At 35.4% G+C, this 17,516-nt stretch overlaps 1 protein-coding gene across 8 annotated transcripts in view; it reads right to left on the minus strand.

Annotated features, from left to right (window-relative positions):
- arhgap21a (Rho GTPase activating protein 21a) overlaps positions 1–17,516 on the minus strand; it is a 147,681-nt gene that overhangs the window by 58,554 nt on the left and 71,611 nt on the right. For all 8 annotated transcript variants that reach the window (XM_073939975.1, XM_073939974.1, XM_073939973.1 and 5 more), the window contains 2 exons: positions 15,167–15,352; positions 12,225–12,246 (listed from right to left, as the gene is read on the minus strand). In XM_073939975.1, the coding sequence (XP_073796076.1) occupies positions 12,225–12,246; positions 15,167–15,352 (208 nt within the window). The remainder of the gene's footprint in view (positions 1–12,224; positions 12,247–15,166; positions 15,353–17,516) is intronic.

A 17,516-nucleotide genomic window follows, 5' to 3' on the forward strand; every position in this document is an offset into this window, starting at 1 on the left:
TGCACAAGCTGTCCCATTAACATACAATAAAACTACAAGGCAATACAGCAATCCATCACAAACATTATTGTAGTGACCAGTCATGTCCGACTTTGGCTTATGGTCACAGTTTTGGCAACAGCAATACCAACACCTAAACTTTGCTAGCAGACCAATATACCAGCCAAGTATTTGGTCTCACTACACCAGTCCTGGGGTCACAGATATACACATTCGCTGTTAACTCAGTTCATTTGCACTATTATCAACAGTGGGGTATCACAATGCTTCTCTGGTGCCAGTTTATTGTGCAGTACTAATTTGTGCTGAGTTATATGATGATACTGTATGGATAAAATAAAAAAGTCTATAGTTTCATACGACTTATGGTTTATTATTTCAGAAAATATGGCAAAGGGAGATAAATAAAATGCTTAAATAAAATAAGCATATTTAATAAATATATAAATATAAAAATAAATGTTAAAAATAGAATTAAATAAATTACATTTTTTTCATATGCTCGTCCAAACCCATTTATTTATGTGCTTTTTTTAATATTATGAATTTGTTTACACAAAGTACGCATTAATGTATACTGCAATATATAATGCAAGTATGAGATTATTCTATTCCAAACACACCTTTAAACCAATAACTTCCGCTAAACGAATTAACAAAAGCATCCACTAAACGAATGAATGTTCAAGTAAATAACAGTAATAATCAGATTCAGAAAAACAGGAGATCGATGAGAGCAGCAAAGCTTTTGTGTGTCAGTGCAGCCAAAAGCACATTGTTTTTTGGGAACCCAGAGAGTTCTCTTATTTATGAGCGTTCTCCATCTCTATTGCAGTCAGGGAGCGCTGGTGTAATAAAGCAGCGGAGACTCTAGGGCCCATTTTTGGAGATCATCCAAACCCAGTCCGGACCCTGAGCGTATAAGGTGGGGTTTTACTGCTCCTCCAAGAATCATGAGGAATTCTATTTGCTTGTGCTATTGCTCCCATCCCTGTCCTCATGGACGCCACCCAAAACATTGGCAAGAAAATAGAATGAAATGAAATATCTCTGGCATGTATTTTCACAGAAAAGGAAAACAAATATTTGAACAGATGTTGACTTTTTTTATTTTTTCACCAGAGCAATGACTTAAAAGTCTTCACTGTGAAGGAACTGTGACTGTTGATTTGCAATGTTTATTTTTCTGCATTGTTTTAAAGGGGTAATCATGCAAATTGTGAAATAAAACAATAAAACAAAATTGCAAAGTCCACTAAAGGAGGTCGAGAATTCTCATATATGGCTCCTACACTCTGGAATAGCCTTCCTGATATGGTCTCAGGCTCAGACACATCTGCTCAAGTGTGCTCCATGCAGTTGAGTGGGCTTGACAAACCACCCGTAGGATACACTGTTCCTCTCTATATGCACAAGGCACTTTGTTAAGGATGATATTTACTTCTGATTTATACTATATACTGCTGATTTACTTCTGCGTTGAGCACACACGTATGGTCTGTTGCAGTCTTCATGTGGTCGCATACCAGTCGCCAACACTGACACGCGCCTGTCAAAAAATGTAATTACACGCCACTTCTACATGTAGCGCAAGCTTCGTGATTGGTTGGCTTCGTAGTGTTGAAGAGTGCAGTTGGGGTTGAAAACTGCGCAAACCTGTTGGAGTGAGTGTTTACAAGTGTCCAGTCCGGTGAAGGAGCTCCAGATGGAAACTTTTGCTTTGTGTTTACCTTATGATTCATGTTGCACAACCACCAGTTCCTGCCTCAAGATGAGCGAGTTTTAGCTTCTTGTGCATTAAGGTAGCGTTCAGAAAAAATAACACCCATGAAGAAGTTCGACACAGAGGAACATAAAAACCAGCTGCCAGCATTTGTTTCGGAAGTGTTACTGCCGAGAAACACAAACATGCAGACGTATGAATGCACGATTACGCATAAGGCATGCACCGTGGGTCACGCCGTTCACTCAACGCAGAAGTATAAACCAGCATTTAGATATACTTCTATGTTCTCTATGTTTGTTTATAAGGCACCTATTTTCAATTATAGCACTTCATTATCACAATGACATTAACAAAGTGACAAAGTACCAAAACAATTCTCTTTGAATTATCTAAAAGTTTAAAATCCACTCACACTTTTTGTTCCTTTATACAGAGTGGAAATTACATTTTTACAGTTGCAATTAAAAAATAAATAAATAAATAAAATAAATAATAATAATAATAATAATAATAATATATATATATATATATATATATATATATATATATATATATATATATATATATATATATATATATATATATATATTTATTTATTTTTTATTTTTTTTTATTTTTTTTTTAAATAACTTCACAACATTGTTCTTTTCCCCAATTTAATAGAGTACTCTTGTAAGGCAAGGTTAGTTCACGATAACGATCAAATAAACAAAAACTAACATTTTAAATCATTAACATTTTAAATCATTAACTCAACTAAAAACATAAAATAAGTAAAAAAATAAAATAAAATAGAGCTAACTAAAACTATTGTGTACATTCAACGAAAATTATAGCAAAAAACATCCTTTGTTTCATCTTTGACAGCCTGCTTTGACTGAACTAAACTTGAACAACTGGAGCACGGATAAACCGAGGGCTTAAATGAGAGGATCTGATAAACGCAAGTTTATTTCATAACAGAAAATCGTAATGGAATTTAAATAAGTGAATCGTGCTTCAGTTGGGTTACAAAACATAATTGTAAGAAACTTTTCAGATCATAGTGATGTTTTACTGACTGAAATTACGATTGCTGACTAATATTTTTGGTGTTTTAAGTCTTAACATGGGAGAATTGTCATGGGTGAAACTTCCCATCACTACTGTGAACCTAACATCAGAAGCAGCCTAGCACATATGCTGTACGGTACTTAGGGCTGCTATTTTGTGGGCTGTTGTATTTGAATTAGAGGATAGCTAGATGGTTACGCAGATATAACGGTAGATGTATCCTTTGAATACAAGTTTCAATATATACATATACAATATTTATTCTGATGATTTTTAAATCTTGCATCTAACAAATATCCTTATTTAGGATATTTAGGAAAAAAACCCAACCCTAACCCTGAAACCAGCAAAAACTAAACTAAAACTAAGCAATTTCAGAATATAGAATCTAATAAAAACTAGTAAATCTAGTAAACTAACTAAAACTAACTGAATTTGAAAACAAAAAGTTAAAACAAAACTAAAACTAATGAAAAATGTAAAACTATTATAAAACATGTCGTAAGGAAATATCAGCATACACACTTTTAGTATCTCCTTCACTTGACATAACTCCTGTTTATGAAATACTCCTGTTTCCTAGCAGCTTTAAGCTTACGGACCCTGTTGCTATGACAACAAAAATGTCAAATCCCCAATAATCAAATACAGCTGACCAATCCTCGTATGAAGAATGGAGACAATGCCTCCAATGCAAAGTCTGCTACTAGCTTCCCTTCAAAATCGAGATTTGCATTTTAACAATAAACAATTAAATAAAAAACATGGCTAACACTGCATTCCAATCAAATGACAAGGCCTGAAAGATCCGCTTGTAGTCCTCAGCTCAACACCCTGCACATTCAATGACAGGAACTGAGTGAATAAATATATCCAGTGCTTTATAGCATTAAAGAAAAACAGCAACAACTAACAAACACACAAACATTGTGTCATTCCTTTAAACCCATTTTAAAAGGCTGCGAGAGCGCTGATCTCATAAAGCTGTTTATACACAGCTCAAATTGGACAGCATCCAACCATTCCACCCAGATTGTCTGCACGTGGGGAGCAGATCTCCATCCATAAACACACATGCAAACACACAGAGACATGCCTGTGGCTCGTTCTGCATATACGTCAGACAAATAAACATCCTAATTACTCTAAGGAAACATCTAGTCCTATGCAATGATAAGAAGCCAAAGAGGACGAAAACATCCTATTTTGTCTACAACATGACGTGCAAACAAAGAGAACATTTCTCAGATATACAGTATTTCTTAGTGGTTGCTCATGCATATGTCAGTTCAGTTAGATTTATATATACACTCACCAGTCACTTTATTAGGTACACTTTACTAGTACCGGGTTGGACCCCCTTTTGCCTTCAGAACTGCCTTAATACTTCATGGCATAGATTCAACATGGTACTGAAAATATTGCTCAGAGATTTTGGTCCATGTTGACATTTGTCAGATGATGCAATCTTATATTGCACCACATCCCAAAGGTGCACTGTTGGATTAAGATCTGGTGACTGTGGAGGCCATTTGAGTACAGTGAACTCATTGTCATGTTTAAGAAACCAGATGATTCACGCTTTAAGACATGGCCTCTTATCCTGCTGCAAGTAGACATCAGAAGATGAGTACACTGTGGTCATAAAGGGATGGACATGGTCAGCAACAATACCCAGGTAGGCTGTGGTGTTGACACAATGCTCAATTGGTACTAATGGGCCCATAGTGTGCCAAGAAAAAATGCCCCACACCATTACACCACCACCACCAGCCTGAACTGTTGACACAAGGCAGGATGGATCTTTCTCTTTGAATGCTTTCAAGTTGTTGACATCAAATTCTGACCCTACCATCTGCATGTCGTTGCAGAAATCTAAACTTTATTATTGCAATTTTATTAAGAAGACTGGATTTAATCAGCATTTAATCTTATTGCGGTCTCCTATAATCAACCGCATTACTAAAAGAAGCATATTAGTGCTGTGTACTACAGCAAATTCGCAATGTTAAATCACATCTAAAATTCAAAACATCATATCATATTTGGGCTCTTTAGACACAAACCAGAAACAAACAATTCAGCAGTAATGTCTGAAAGGGATACAGCTGTGGCTGGAAGTTGACGAGAAATATGTATAGTATTTCAACAATATAATTACTGTGCACAATGAGGAGTGTTTAGATGGTTTTAGATTACTGTGAGGGGTAGGTTTAGGGTTGGGGTGGGTATATATGTTAATAAAAGACTCAATATTGAATATTTTAATAAATAATATGAATAATTCTCATTATAATGAGTGTTTTTAGATTACTGTTAGGGGTAGGTTTAGGGTTGGGGTGGGAATGGATGGTAATTAAAGACTAATGATTGAGTAATTTAATAAATAATATGAATAATTCTCATTATAATGAGTGTTTTTAGATTACTGTGAGGGGTAGGTTTAGGGTTGGGGTGGGAATGGATGGTAATTAAAGACTAATGATTGAGTAATTTAATAAATAATATGAATAATTCTTATTATAATGAGTGTTTTTAGATAACTGTGAGGGGTAGGTTTAGGGTTGGGGTGGGAATGGATAATAATTAAAGACTAATGATTGAGTAATTTAATAAATAATATGAATAATTCTCATTATAATGAGTGTTTTTAGATTACTGTGAGGGGTAGGTTTAGAGTTGGGGTCGGGATAGACGTTAATAACAGGCTAATTATTGAATAATTTAATAAATATAATGAATAATTCTCATTATAATAATTGTTTTTAGATTACTGTGAGGGGTAGGTTTAGGGTTAGGGTGGGGATAGTCATTTATAAAATACTAATCAATGGGTAATTTAATAATTAATTGACATAATTCTCATTATAATGACTGTTTATTGATTACTGTGAGGGGTAAGTTTAGGATTGGGGTGGGAATAGACTTTAATAAAATACAATTAATGGGTAATTTAATAAATAACATAAACAACATTCTTTAACTTCTGACCACAGCTGTATCCCTTCCAGCAACCCAATCTTTTTTGGCCCATAGACTTCCATTTATATCCAACTATATATATTTATATATTTCCAAAGTTTGTTGAACTCTGACTTGTGAAATCACACATAGTGACATGATCATGTGAGACTACAGAACGTGACCTCTCTGTAGAGAAACTTTAAATAAATAAATGTTAAATCGCTTTATTAAAAGTCACCATGACACAGTAGGGCGGAGCATGATTTCGTCCTTTGGGAACCGATTGAATAGTTGAAAAATGGGCGTGGCTAACAAAATATAAGAAGATTGACAAACGGATGAAGGCAGAGCAGAAATGAGAAACGTCCATGATAGCCCCACCCAAAAACAATTCCATGTGACCAGAAGTGAGGAAAAGTCATTTCGAGGAAGGAGAGAAGGTTATGATATTTGGTAAAGGATTATGAGGGCAAATTAATTTGTACAGAATAATGAAGTGCTCAGATACATTGTTTATTGCAAGCATTACTATATATAATTATACTAATAAGAGAGTACATTTTGATTTCATTCTGACTTCATGCTCTTGTTTTTTCCCGCCTCTTTTCTGCAGCACCGCTTGACAGAATTTGGCATGCTCAAACTCTAGTGTGACCGCGGCTCAATACAAGCTGCCAACTGAAGGCGTGTGTTTCACATACGGGCAGCATTTTCTTAACACTATAATAAATCTGTGCTAGTCTGTGTGAGTCTCAGGTTACACACCCCCGTCCACACTCTCTGGAATGCACCACTTAGGAACGCTTACCAGAAAATTTCTGCTTCTCAATTTCCTACAGGAAATGCTCTTTAACAAATCTGTCAGGGACAGGCTGATCAATTCACTGCAGTCATCCTAGGGAACATCCCTACACAGGAGCCAGTTGTTAGGTGGTATTAATATGCTTTAGTGCTCTCGCTGTGAAGGGCAGGCGTCTTGATTTGCATTTTCACATGCTGGAATTAGTTTAACTGTGAATTAAAGTTTGACTCTAATCAAATTCACTATAGCAGACATTAGATGTCAATATCTAACCAAGCAATTTCACAGACACACTCATTGTGAGCATGCAGGACTCTTCGTTTTGGGAGGGGCGGAGAAAAAGGCTAAATATCTGTGTGTGTAAATGTGTAGGAGAGTGTGTGTACGCATTAAAAATGATGAATATGTGCAGTGGATGAAAGCCAGAGCAGCTCTTCCTGCTGTCATGATGGATTTTATAAGACGTGACTCGGATATGAATGAAGTGAAGTCTGACAAACACTGCAGAAAAACAGGAGAGAGAGCAGGCTGAACCAAATCAAAAAGAAACAAACTACACTATCGAAATATTTACAAATATTTATTTAATTGGTGGATTTGGATCCAACTATCAAGATTTACAGTGCTTTTACATTTGTGATTAAAGTAACTATGTGATGCTGGAAGTGGAGAACATAAGTCAGATATGTCATATTTTAGAAATGACCATGTCCACTCTTATGTAGAGGAAAAAAGGTGGATTAAAGACCCAATAAAAGGATAAAAAGATAATTATGTCATGTTATTTTAACATTATATAAAATATCACGGAGGAGTTACTGCAATCATACTATACACATTTGGACAGACCTTGCAGGGGCTTCAACTTTTTCAACACCTAACCAATGCCATGTTTTACAACTATGCTTGTAAATGTCTGCATTTGCTTGAAGCAGACTCATTCAAATAGTTTAATCAAATCACTCATGCAAACCTCATATTTAAATCATGCTTAATGGTTATTATGCTGTTTTAATTACTATTAACACTGCTGGGGAGATTATTTTTTACCATTTTTCAATTGTGAAATTGAATAACTTGGTTTAAATAAGGGTGAAGCAGTGGCACAGAAGGTAGTGCTGTCGCCTAATAGCACGAAGGTCGCTGGGTTGCTGGTTCGAACCTCGGCTCAGTTAGCATTTCTGTGAGGAGTTTGCATGTTCTCCCTGCGTTCGTGTGGGTTTCCTACGGGTGCTCCGGTTTCCCCCACAGTCCAAAGACATGCTGCAGGTGAATTGGGTAGGCTAAACTGTCCGTAGTGTATGAGTGTATGAGGGTGACAGGCCGGCCGGAATGTGTAAAAAAAGTCGTTATCATATGGACAAGTCTAAAATGGCTTGTTCCAAAGAGCCGACCCTGCAACCCTACGGGACTAAGGCCAAAGAAGAAGAACTTTGTTTAAATAAACCCCACATATCTCTAATACATAGCTTTTTTCTATATATGTGTATATTTCTTTATTGCAATAAAATAAAGAAATATAATTGCTTTATTAAAATAAAAACACAAAAAAGCTAAGCTATTTATAGCTTTAACTAATTACAGCAGTCAAAATGGCCGCATAGATTTCAAGTGACTTTTGCTGCATCCCAATTCCCATACTATCCATCCTAAATAGTACTCAAAAATGGTAATGTATGTCTAAAAATAATTTTCAAAAATAGTAGTTTAGTCCAAGCTGTAGTATGTTGCAAATAGCAGGCCAAAGGTTCCCATGTGGTGTACTATTTCTGTTAAAAATTCACTATTTCTGTTAGAAAGTGTAGAACTGTCTGTACTGTAACTGCTAATATTGCCCACAATACACTGGGCATTGGATGTGTATTCGATTAGGGAATAGAAGCTCAGACCAGACGTGTGCTTTTACGACAGTTTATGTGGTCAACAAGCACGCTGAAATCGCAGCGAATACATGCTTCACAGACAAATATCCACATGAAGCTTGAAATCTGAATTTTAAATGAAGTATACTTCATTCATTTGATCTGTATCAAACGAACGCAGGGTACAGTCCTACAGCACCTATTCAAATGGCCACAAACTTGTAAACAAAGAGTCGCATATTTTTCTTGAGGAGATTCTCCATCAAGACCAAGTTGTGTGTTACTTCAGAAGACCAGTGTGATCTGACATGAATTATCCAGAGAATGTGTAGAACAGCCCTAAATTAGGTTGGTGCCGTGATTTCTTTCGAGTGTGAATGCACACTAGCTTGGGCCGCCTGAAAAAAAATTTGTTTGATTCGAACATTTAGAAATAAAACTTATGAGACAGCTTGTTTAATTTTATAGTTGCAAATAAGTAATGTATTTGTAAGCTTGGGTAACAGCTTTGGAGAATTTAATGTTTCCCCATTCAGACTTTAAGATGGTCTTAGAATAAAATGAATGGCCTTAAAGAGACTTTGGTTTAAGTATGCGAATTAGGACACAGCATTTGAATATGCGTGCCTCTGTTGCCTAGCAACTTCCTGCTAACAAAATCGCATAACTTTCAGATAGCAAAAGCATGACTTTACTTCAGACAGGTATTTCAAAACAACATTTGCAGAGCCATGAAAAAACCTTGCTCTTCTGCTTGTGAAAGTGAAAATAAAAGTCAGATGTGGACCTTTGTAGGCGGTCTAGTAAATCGTTCACATTTATTTACTGCATTACCAATAAATATCAATTTTTTCAAGTAATGTCTTCATAAAATATGACGACAGACATTCAAAAGCTTAATCTTAATATATCAATAGAAGCTTTGAGTGTAAATATCACATGACAATATGATGTCTACATGAGAATTGTCAGAATTAGCACTATGGTAATTCTCCTAGTTAAAGAATTCTGGTAGTTCCGGTGTTAACTCTTGTGTGTTGTTCAATTTTGCTACCTATTTGCAATGTTGGCAGTTAAAATAGCTAATTTTACCTTTTTCCAACAGGGAAAAACACCAACAATCAAGAATGAACGCTTATCTTCTGGCTTTGCAATCAGAAAATGTCATTATAAATGGAAGTCAGTGGGTCACAAACAGCCACAAACATAATGAAAAGGTAGTCAATTTGCCCAGAATGTATTGTAATTTCACAGCATTTTCCAAAAATAAGTGTCAGAATAAGATTTGTCACCAAAAATCATTCCATTTGCTGAAACACAGCGAAAGTTGTGGCCAAATTAACACTCAAAATCAACCAAAAGTGGATAAAAGCATCGCTAACAGCACACTTTCTTTTCTGCTGAAAGAAAAAAAAAAAACTGCATGTTCCACTACATTGTATGATTTGTGACTTCACAAACTGTCATGGCACTCGTCTGCAGTAACCAAACACCAGCCCACAGCTGATCAACCGCCAGAGCACGCTGCACTGCCAGCTGGGAGTTTTCCTGCCCCGGGCGCGAGCATTAAAGATTCCCCGCTATTCACATGGTGTAAGGTCAGACAGAGGCCACTGAAGATAACACTTCATTCTCATGACAGACGCAGCACATACAGACCTGAGAGTTCTGAGAATCTCCCATCTATTTTCATAAAGCAAGAACTTCTACAAAAAAAGGTCTGCACCAAGATCATTAATAACACGACTACTTCGAAAGTGATTATCCTCTTTTGGCTATATGTGCTGTTGTAATGTCTCATATACAGTTGAAGTCAAAATTATTCGCCCTCCTGTGAATTTTACAAATATTTCACAAATGATCTTTAACAGAGCACAGAATTTTTCATAGTGTTTCCTACAATATTTTTTTCAGAAAGTCTTATTTGTTTTATTTTGGCTAAAATAAAAGCAGTTTTTAATTTTTTTAAAAAAATTTTAACGTCAATATTATATTTTTTGATTATCTACCGAACAAACCCACTGTTATACAGTGATTCGCTAATTACCCTAACTTGCCTAATTAACCTAGTTACGCCTTTAAATATCACTTTAAGCTGAATACTGGCATCTTCAAAAATATCTAGTAAAATATTATATACCGTCATGATGGCAAAGATAAAAATAAATCAGTTATTAGAAATGAGTTATTAAAACTATTATGTTTAGAAATGTGTGAAACCGAAATTGGGGAAATACATATGCAGGAGGCTTATAATTCATGACGGCCTTCAACTGTATATCATCATTCGGACTTCAAATGTATATCAGGACTTCACAATATTGAAAAAATCTGACAATAAGATTGTCAATTTGCCCAGAATGTATTGTAATTTCACAGCATTTTCCAAAAAAATGTGTCAGAATAAGATTTGTCACCAAAAATCATTCTATTTCCATTTGTTTTACACTAATATATATTGCTATATTATTATATACGAATCATTCTATCAAATTAAATAAGCACATGTAGAAATCGAACATGTATTCAGGTACAGACATTAAATAAGCAAATGTAAAATAACACTGTCTTCATCATATTAATAATACAAATAAATTACTAAAGTTATAAGTTATAAACAGTAAAAATTTCTTATGACTGACTGCTTTAAACTCTCCTCAAATGCTCACACAGTCCCAGGCCTTAAAAACACATGGAAATTATAAATTGTTTTACTCTATTAAAGTAGCAGTTTGCAGTGACTTCAACAATAATGCCAACTAATCTATAATTACAACTTAACAAAACATTTATTTGTAACCAAATGTAAAAAATAAATAAAAATGTCTTCATTTTCTTTTCGGATTAGTCCCTTTATTAATCCGGGGTCGCCACAGTGGAATGATCCACCAATTTTTCCAGCATTTGTTTTACGCAGCGGGTGCCTATCTGCAACCCATCACTGGGAAACATCCATACACACTCATTCACACACATACACTACGGACAATTTAGCCTACCCAATTCACCTATACCACATGTCTTTTGGACTTGTGGGGGAAACCAGAGCACCCGGAGGAAACCCACGTGAACAAAGGGTTAACATGCAAACTCCACACAAATATGCCAACTGACCCTGCTGAGGCTAATAAATAAAAAATATATATATAAAAAATCTAAACTAACTTAAACGTTTCATGGCATTTGGATAAAAGCATTTACTATATGACTAAATGTCAATATTGCACATCTGACGCTGCTATATCAATGCTGAAATGATATATTGTGCAGCCGTAATATATTTCAAAGGAATGGCTGATGCTTATTTATTGACCCTCTGGCCATCTAAGATGAAGGTGACTGCTTCTTCAGTTGTAAACTGCAGATTACTTTATAGCTGAACTTCTGGTGATTCATAATATAAAATAATAGATGCTGTCATTTTAAGAGTCAAAGGTTAGACCAACGCAACGGGTCTCATGGGAGGAAAAACACTCTTGGTATACACATATATATACATATATACATATATACATATACATATATACATATATATATATATATATATATATATATATATATATATATATATATATATATATATATATATATATATATATATACATACATACATGTATATATACATATACACACACACACACACACACACACACACACACATATACATATATATATATATATACACACACATATACATACATATATATATATATATATATATATATATATATATATATATATATATATATATATATATATATATATATATATATATATATATAAAATCACAGAGAAAATGCAGAGCAGTTAAACTCACCTCTGCTGATATTGTCTTCATCCTGAAAGAGAGGGAACAAGAAAGGGGAAAAATTCAGATAATTTCAAAACACAGTTATGAAATCAGCAGTTTTGTGGGATTGGAATCATGTTACAGCTGAAGTTTAATCATAGGAACAGAACACACACAAGTACACACACAGTAGAACTACAGTATAGAGCAGAAGATTAATAAATATGCATGTAAACATGTTAAAGTCAGAAATTCTTCATTTTACTCTAAACATTTGTTAAAACTTTGTTAAATTATATATATATATATAAAATTTAATTTGCAGACTTTCTAATCGCTTTTTTCATTCATATTTTAATAATGAAGTTGCACAACGAGCTGCATATAGGATAAATTATTCATTTATTTATTTGACAAATGAACAAAAACTCCTTTCTGCCCTAATTCATATCTTTCTCCTGCATCGACCTGAACTGGGTGCTTGCCTGTGCGTAATCAAACGCATCAAATGAGACTGATGCAGAGGCAGTTGTAATTAAATTCTGTCTTTGCCTCGGAAAGTCGAAACATTTCTCCTAAGGCTGTGATCAGAGCTAAGTTTGCAAGATTCTCTGAATGTGGGATTTCCTGATCCTGCAAGCACTCGTTTCTCCTTGAAAAATTACTACAGCACACACTCCTTCTGCACCCCTCTGCCTTCGGTAGTGCCTTTATTTTACAGTCTATGGGTAGTGCTCACAACGCACTCTAAAGCACCTGACTTCCTTGCTGCCGCTTGGTTGGCTCGAACAGCTGTCAGCGACTGAGGATTTTGGTCTGTTTGTTCTTCATCGTCCACTCCATCACTTCCTATTTTTCCACCTTTATTATTATTAATATCACAACTATTTGGCCGTTTGAAGAAACTTCTCACACTCGGCGGCTGTGACATTTTCACAAGGGGAGACAAAACAAGGACAATCGCCATCAGCTGGACAAGAGTGGGAATTACAATTAGCTTTAAATAACAATAGATCACCCTCAGCATAATCCATCAAAATGACGGATCACCTTCAGATTTTTCCGTCACTGCTAAAAAAAATCCGTCAATGATGGAAAATATTCGGTTAACACGACCTCTGATATATATATCAGAGAAATATCTCGGAAACCCACGCAAATAGAGGGAGAACATGCAAACTCCACACAAAAACGTCAACTGAGCCAAGGATCGAACCAGTGACCCAGTGACCTTCTTGCTGTGAGGCGACAGCACTACCTACTGCGCCACTACGTCGCCAAACACAAATTAAGACCTTTTAAATGAAATCTGAAAGAATGAGAAACATACTGTAATATTATACTGTAATAAATGTATAGCTCATTGTTTGTTCCTGTTAGTGAGTATCTAATACAACCTTATTGTTATCTGTAACCAAACGAGTTGTCATGAAGCGGTTCACTTGTGATGAGAAAGCGATCCATCCCAACGTCATGTTACTTTTTATTACAAAATAACAATATTTGTTTTATTAATGCTTGATAGATATTTGAACTTATTTCAAAACAGCTGTCAAAAACAAAGACTCGACTTTAGCTCAAAAAAGTCAATGAAATCACAGTAAGTAAATGGAGCTGCTGTTTATCCCTTCAGATGGAAGAATTATATGAATCATAGAACATAAACAGGTTTTACCTTTCGCAAGCCTTGATTTAGTTGTACGTATAAATTAATGTCTTTGTTCTGGGATTACCGCTCTTAAATAATACACATTTAAAGTATACTGTAAACTAGAGCTGCACAATTAATCGTTAAATCTCGATTCGACCCCCTAGACGATCTTAATCCAGCATTTCTACGATTCTGCCAATCCCATTTTCAAGTTCAGGAGAGGAGAAAAGGCGGCTGCACGAGTCTTTTCATTGTTTCACACACGTTGCTCAGTGACATTGACACCTCCAAATGATGTTGAATGAGTCACATACTGTATTTATGAGGTATAACTCACCTTAAAATACATTTTTTGTTTTATTATAATGATGTTTTCGCGATCTGGAAATCACACAAGACGTGAGCTGCTGACCGTTAGCTGTTATCGCAGAGAGGGTGAGCACACGCGCTCTACTTAGTGACAGACGCGCGCGCGTCTACTTTAGAGAACAGAACCTGCATATGTTGTGAGTAACAGGTAATACAGTAGTAAATAATATTCAGTTTGTGGCACAGAGTGATTGTTTGAGAGCCGCGTGCGAAGTATGAACAGCACTTAGCAGTCAAAATGAAACCGAAAGTGTGCACTTCATTTAAATGATCATATCGCATTTTAAAGTTATGATTACGACAAGCATTTAATATGTTTTTTCTTTCATAGCGAACACACAGTTGTGCATATAAATAAATGTTTACAGTGTCAGTATAACTACTCTAGCCTATATATTGTTGAATATAATCTGATAATGGCAAATGTCTGATTTTACCAGTGAATTCAATTGTCTAATATGACAGATTGCAAGCATATATCTCAAACATAATAATTCAACATCAGAAATATTATAAGAATAGATTAATATAGAATAGATTTATTTATAGAAACCAGTGGACCTACACATAATATTATTATCGAGGTTGTGCCATATGTTTGTTTTTAGCATACCTTTATTTTACTAAAGAATCGTGAGAAAATCGTGATCTTTATTTTAAGCAAAAAAAAATTGCGATTCTCATTTTAGCCAGAATCGTGCAGCTCTAGTGTAACCTCAAAGCATTTACTGGGGCGCTGGCGATTTTTACTGGGGCACGTGCCCAAGTAAATAGGGTTAAGCGACGCCCCTGGGTGATGTTTATGTGTACATGTTTATTAAATTGTATTTGTACATTAAGTATTTGTGTTTTCCTTGACGATGAAAGTCTCTCAGTCTGAATTACAGCAGACATACTCTGATCAATCCATTGGTTTGAGTGTGTGGCTGTGGATTTGCTGTGTACTGACCTTGAGAGAGGACTGCACGGCTGACTCAGGTGGATAAACGATGAAGTGACGGAGCGTGAAGCCGAAGCCGTGAGAGGTGCGGCGGAGGTGTAAAGTTTTAGGGCCCGGCCATGAGAAGGGCTCCTCTTCAGCGGCAGGAGACAGAGCCGATGCCTCACTGCGCTCACAGCCATCCTTGTGTTTGGCCTGAGAAGAGAACAAAAAGCTCATCGTTAGTTATTCAGATTCACTTACACAAAGAGGCAGTGTATTTATTCCAGAGGCAATACATAGAAGAAACTGAGGTTATGCTTGATGGCTCAAGGGCCCCACATTTATCCTATAACTCAACAGACAATTAATCAGTATTTACAACCTCCAAACTACAAAACATTATTTTAAATAATGTGGTATCAATCAGGGTACTGTAACGAAGGGGCTGACACAGAGGGATCCATTTGAAGTAAATGTATTAAACACAGTTTAATAAACACAAGCACACAGATGTAATGTGTGTGCGAACTCACAAACACAATAGTGTTACGTTGACGGATCAACGGCAGGTAATCACAGTATGAATGTTCAGGCATGAGTCAGTGTCCAGGCTAGAGTTCAAGGCAGGCGGCTAGAATCAGAGTCGGTAATCAGGCTGAGGTACAAGGCAGGCGGCTGACAGGACGAGGTCGGAGAACAAGGCAAGGTAAGCAACGGGAAGCAGGCAGTGTAGAGAAATGCTCAGTAGAGTTAGCTGGTGGCAGAACAAGACTTCGCAATGACTGAGTGTGTGTGTGCTGCTTATAAGCATGAGCGTGGGTGATTAACTGGATGCGCTTCAGGTGTGTAGGCTATCAGTGTAAGTGGATGACGTAATGGTTAAAAGTCCGGGGATGGTGACCTCTGCTGGCCAGCGAGGGGAATGACTGGGACCGAGTCGGTGACAGGTACACATCCTGCACATTTTAACCACTAAAATTTCATGACTTTTCCAAGACTTTCAAGTAAATTGTCATCACATAATGTTTCATGCAGTTTCTACATATGAGTGATAAAAGAAAAACAATCCATGTTCAAATTTATTCCAGCATATCGTAAAAAAACATGCAACAATCTATTTTATAGAGTTTAAATTTATACTTATATCTATGTAAAATTTCTTTAGATAATGCTTACACCACACTAATAATGTGAGAGTATGTAATTGGCCAAGAAGAGAAAATAAGTAAATAACCTATATTCAAATATCCGTGTTCCATGATTTTTCCGAAACTGTTTTTCTGTTTTTCCAAACTTTATGTCAAAGTTTCATGACTTTTCCAGGTTTTCCATAGGAACCCTGATCAATGAAAGCTTTAGCTATAGTTCTACCAGGAAGACTAAGATGTCACGTCATTCATAATAATGATCTCATCAGCCTATAACAACCAAGCAAGCCATATACATAAGCCCATCCAAACAAACTGTTTCGCTGTACTCAGGTGACGTTGCGGACATTTTCCCTCCATCCACCCCATCACCACTACCCCCAGGTCTGCCTCGTCTCCACTCAGGGGGTTGGCTTTGCCCTGCCTTCATCTTCAGGCAGGATATGCCAGCTTAACCAGAGTTCTGCTCTATAGACGGGGCTTACGCCAAAGAACTCTATGAAAGGACCGTAACGAATTCGCATTCATGCAAACAGTTCACAATAAATGTTCAAACGTTTACCTGCCTCCTAAAGTATTTCTGGTAAAAATAGGCAGTATATTATATTAGTACATTAAAATATAATATTTTAATATGTGGTATAGATCAATTTAAGCATTTTTTTACATTAATACTTTTACATTGTAACAAATAAAAACAATTAATCATTTTGGCTAATACAATCTTGTATAGAAATTTAACAAATCATAAAAATACATCATAAATCAACTTTTTTTTCCCAATATAAACGCCATACTTAGCCCTAAAATAAAATTCATTCATTCATTTCCTTACTCATCCAGCATATGTTTTACGCAGCGGTTGCAATTCCAGCTACAACCCATTACTGGGAAGCATAATATATATATACATATATATATATATATATATATATATATATATATATATATATATATATATATATATATATATATATATATATATATATATATATATATATAATAAAAGATGAAATAATTAAATTAAATTAAATTAAAAATAAAATTAAATTAAATAAACACCTGAAATAGGATGGTATGAAAGCAACTTTAAAATATGTTCAATAGTCTTTACTATTTACTAACATTAAATAAGAATCAGTTCATCTTTCCTGTAATGAAATCTGAAAATTACAGCATTAATCAACTTTCTCCAATATAAATGCCATACCTATCCATAAAACAAAATA

The sequence above is a fragment of the Danio rerio genome, chromosome 24 (genome assembly GCF_049306965.1).
Source record: "Danio rerio strain Tuebingen ecotype United States chromosome 24, GRCz12tu, whole genome shotgun sequence".
NCBI lineage: Eukaryota > Metazoa > Chordata > Actinopteri > Cypriniformes > Danionidae > Danio > Danio rerio.